Source organism: Raphanus sativus, unplaced genomic scaffold (genome assembly GCF_000801105.2).
Source record: "Raphanus sativus cultivar WK10039 unplaced genomic scaffold, ASM80110v3 Scaffold5280, whole genome shotgun sequence".
Lineage (NCBI taxonomy): Eukaryota > Viridiplantae > Streptophyta > Magnoliopsida > Brassicales > Brassicaceae > Raphanus > Raphanus sativus.
This window is the reverse complement of record NW_026620580.1, coordinates 1-4,305: the sequence shown is the minus strand read 5'-3', so window position 1 is coordinate 4,305 and position 4,305 is coordinate 1. Positions and strand designations below refer to the sequence as shown.

The 4,305-nt window shown below is 30.1% G+C and overlaps 1 protein-coding gene across 1 annotated transcript; it reads right to left on the bottom strand.

The window, feature by feature from the left end:
• Positions 1–89: 89 nt before the first annotated feature.
• LOC130507697 (cytochrome P450 79B1-like) lies at positions 90–1,214 on the bottom strand. The gene has a single exon (XM_057002374.1). It carries the CDS (start codon positions 1,197–1,199, stop codon positions 210–212), a length of 990 nt encoding a protein of 329 aa, XP_056858354.1. The 5' UTR covers positions 1,200–1,214; the 3' UTR covers positions 90–209.
• Between the last annotated feature and the right edge of the window lie 3,091 nt (positions 1,215–4,305).

The following is a 4,305-nucleotide window of genomic DNA, read 5'->3' as shown; positions in this document are numbered from 1 at the left end:
ATATCAAATATATTTTCCAATTTTAAATTTAACGTAAAATGGTAAAAAAAAGTTTTAGAATATGTTTTCCATTTTTATTAGTTAATCACGATAAAATGTCAAAAAAGTTTTATTAGGTGGTCAATTTTATTCGAACCCAGAGCAGAATCTCTAGCTAGAGTTTCTTTACTACTAGATCATGAAGACTTGATTCTGATTAATGCCTTGTGTTATATATAAATAATTGTAACATGATTTTCTGTTTTTTGCCATAGGAACTGTAACGTGATTATTACCTTAATGGTGGGTTTGATTTCATCGGCGGTAAGCAATGGGTTTCCTTCTTCATCTTTGATCGAAATGAAAATGTCTAGAAAATCCTCGATTTGAGTTCTCTTTCCATCTCTCCACATCTTGATCCTTGCATCAATGATTGGATCGTGATACTTATCCATAATAGCACTCGAGTCTCTTATGATCTTCTCGTGACCGTTAAGATCAAGTCCCGTGAGCATAGGTAGATAATCAGAGATACAAAAAGCGAACGTAAACTCTAAGCCTTCAAACATAGCTTTCATATGCTCGATATCCTCTGCGGTCGGTCCACCGTCCGGTGCGGTGTTCTCAGAGAACGTTCTTGTCCCGAACATAAGCTTCTTGATAGCGTTACCGCAGTAATGCCTTGTCACGAACCGGAAATCAACCGAACCCGAGTTCTTGACCATGTTGTATACCCATGCTGTTAAATGATCGTTCTCTTCTGCTCTCTTCTGATGAAGCGACCTGTGTCTCGAGGGACAAAGGAGTTCTGTCATCACGACTTTCTTCATTTTCTTGAATTGTTCACCGAAAGGAGTGATCACGCAGGTTTTGTAGCCGTTAGAGAGGACGTTTTGTGCGTAAGTCATAGGTCTTGAGGCGAAGAGAGCGTCTTGTTGCTTGTATATCTCACGTGCTATCTTAGGGCACGTGACGGTGATCACGTGAGTGTTTCCTAGCTTCACGCAGGCTATCTCAGTGTTTAGCTGCTTCATGATGCTGTGGAGCCAAAGGAAAACGGGACGGCTCTTTAGCATCGCTAGAATCATTCCGATGATCGGCCATCCTGTGGGACCTGGTGGGAGAGACAATTTCTTATTGTTTTGTTTCGTGATCAGTTTTTTGAGAAGCATCACTAGGGTTATAGTCACAAAGGCTTGAAGCATTGTGAGGAGATACATGTTGCTGAACAATGATGTTTGCGTTCTAGTAGTGGAAGTGGGATCCGAAGAGTTTGAGGTAAAATTGTTAATTCTTTTGTGTGTGTATATATATACATATATATATATATATATAGAGAGAGAGAGAGAGAGAGAGAGAGAGAGAGAGAGAGAGAGGAGAGAGAGAGAGAGAGAGAGAGTAAAGAAGAATCAAAGTATGTTGTTGTTTTCTTGGTTTCTCTGCATGGATAAGAGCCTCACCTTCCTATTTATACTATCTTACCAAGTGATCTTAAAATGTGTTGAAAAGGTTATGGAAAATGCTGGATGGGTCGGGTCCATCTTGAGCACTACTACCATTAATTGTTGAATTATTACGATTCCAACGTTTCAAAATATCTATATTTTAGTATCTGTTTAATAATATTCTGTTTAGTTGGGAATTTTAAATATTCTAAGAGTAACATTTTAAAAAAAAATTTCACTTTTTTCTTAAAAAAAAAAAAAAAAATTCACTAATCGCGGGTCGCCACGTGTCGTGGGACCCGCATAATAGTGACAGAAACACCCAGTTGGAGTTTCTCTACCTGCGCCTTTTCTCTCCTTTTCTTCCTCTTTTCTCTGCATTTGGTGGACCCTTCCCCTTTGAAACTCTTTAGAGAAACCTGCAATATTAGTGCTCTAAGTGCCTTTGTAGGTGACCTGCCAAAACTCCTCGTGCTAGATAGGCACTTGAAAAACAATTAAAACAAATGGAGTATTATTCTTCTGTGATATTAATGATTTAATAGAGTGTTAGGGAGAGTGTTCCAAACAAGTGTTGGGGAGCCCTGGAGGTATATATATGTGTAACCACTGGTTTTACATTTTATATTTAAAATTTAAAATGTTTTTCTTCAAAAGTAAAACTTAAAAACTAACTTTAAAATTATTTGTATTTTACAAAAGTGGTTTATATTTATCAAGTTCATAAATTTTTTATAAATAACCAACACACATATAAAAATATCACAGAAATATTAATTAATAAAAGCTTACATTAAAATATAAAACCAGATTATTAGTGTTGTTATAATATTTAAATTTCTATAATAATTATGTCTTCATGTACCTTTTTAAAAGGTTTTTTATTAAGTTTGTTTTGTAATGTTATTGTTGTCTAATTTTACTTTTAAAATAATATAAAACTTGTTTTAAAAATTTTATTTAATTTTATGTGTAAAATTTATATTTAAAGAAACTAATCTGAGATTTATGAGATATATATTTTTTAAAAAATTAAAATGATAAATGAAAAAATATTTAAGAATCATAAATAGAAAGTGTAATTGTGAAACAAAATGCAAATAAAATGATGAAACTTCAAATTTAGAATTTTAAAGTTTTTTTTTGAAAAACAAAAATTCTATATTTGAAGTTATATAGTGCCTTCTAGAGATGCTCTTTTATAATATATGAATCATAAACCAACTCAGACAAAGTGTTTGACACCCATTTATAGACAAGTGTTATTGTGACAAAGACAAAATTTAATTATGAGATGATATTTTTCCTCATATTTGTATTTTTGGATAATCATACTCTTTCCGCTTTTTAATAAATAGGTTTAGACTTGTGCATATAGATTAAGAAAATAATTAATTTCTTACATTTTGTAAATAAAATATTATTAATTGTTTATTTAACTATAATCCAACCAATAATAAAATAAAATGTATATTTTCATTGGTCAAATAGTATTAATTGTTAATAAATTTTACGTAAAAACTGAAAAAACGCCATATAGTTTAGAACAATTTTTTTATCTAAAACTACTTATATTAAAAAAACGGAAGGAGTATGTAACATCGAAGACATTTTGTTTTCCGGTAATTTGGGTTTATCATGGACTTCGAAATTAAAACTAGTTAATGATAACTGGATTCGATGTTAACTTTTATATATTAATTTATTGATTCTCTAGATACTGATATGAGATTTAGTTCATTCATTAACACTTCTCTTCATAGTTCATGTTCAAGCATGGACAATTGTAAGAATAACATATACAATTATTTCAACGTTAAGTAGCTTTTTTGTAACACCAACATTATATGGTTTTGATACGATGTTAATTTTCATAGATCTATAATTTAAAATCAATTGATAATAACTAAATCACTTTAACTATTTATATATTATTTGAAGTTTGCAAAAAGTTAGATTCAGATATATTAAAGATACAAATCTAACTTTTAGATGGAAGATGTAGTTCACGAGAAGTCCTCTTTCAGGTTTTTAAATAAACGTATTCGCAGCCGTGATGAATAAAATAATGTAACTTAATTTCTGCAGTAGAAAGATCGAATCCAAAATTTATTTACATCCAAGATCCGTCTACTACCACTAAACCGTTATATAAATATTACTCTTTCTGTTTTAATATACTTGATTTAGAGAAGTATTGTTGTTTTATAATAGATGATGTTTACACAAATCTATGTAACTTTAATTTTATTAAAAACTGTGTAACCAATTATATTTTTATTATTTATATCTATAATTAAATAAATTAGTTTTAAATTATAATTTAGTAATAATTTTATTAAAAATAGCTTTATTTAATATTTGTGCATTGAGGTAAAACATCAGATAATATAAAACAGAGGGAATATTTGAAGTTTTTCTTACTCTCACCTGGCAAAAACCGCTCGTGGAAATTGTAATCAATGTGGAAAGATTCATAACTTATTATTTTTTGCATTGGGTTCTGCTAGAACTGTCAAGTAAAAGAAGTGCGAAAGAGTAAAAAAGAACGGAAGGAGTATAAGTGAAAATTCCAAATATCTTCTTTGAAATGAATGTAGTAAATTAAGAGTTAACAATATAAAACTATCGAACATTAATTAACTAAGCTTGTCGTGTAGATCAACGGGTTTGATTCAGACACTTTAGTTAGCAATTTAAGACAAACTAATTACAGAGAAGTTCATTTTATTAGTGTATATATATCACAATTAATAACATTAAGCAATAAACAACTCCCTACGGGCGGGAGAATTTACATGAAAATTATTTTATAATAAAATATATTTTAAATTTTATAAAACATTTAAAATTTTGCTTTCTAGAAAAATAAAAAACATTG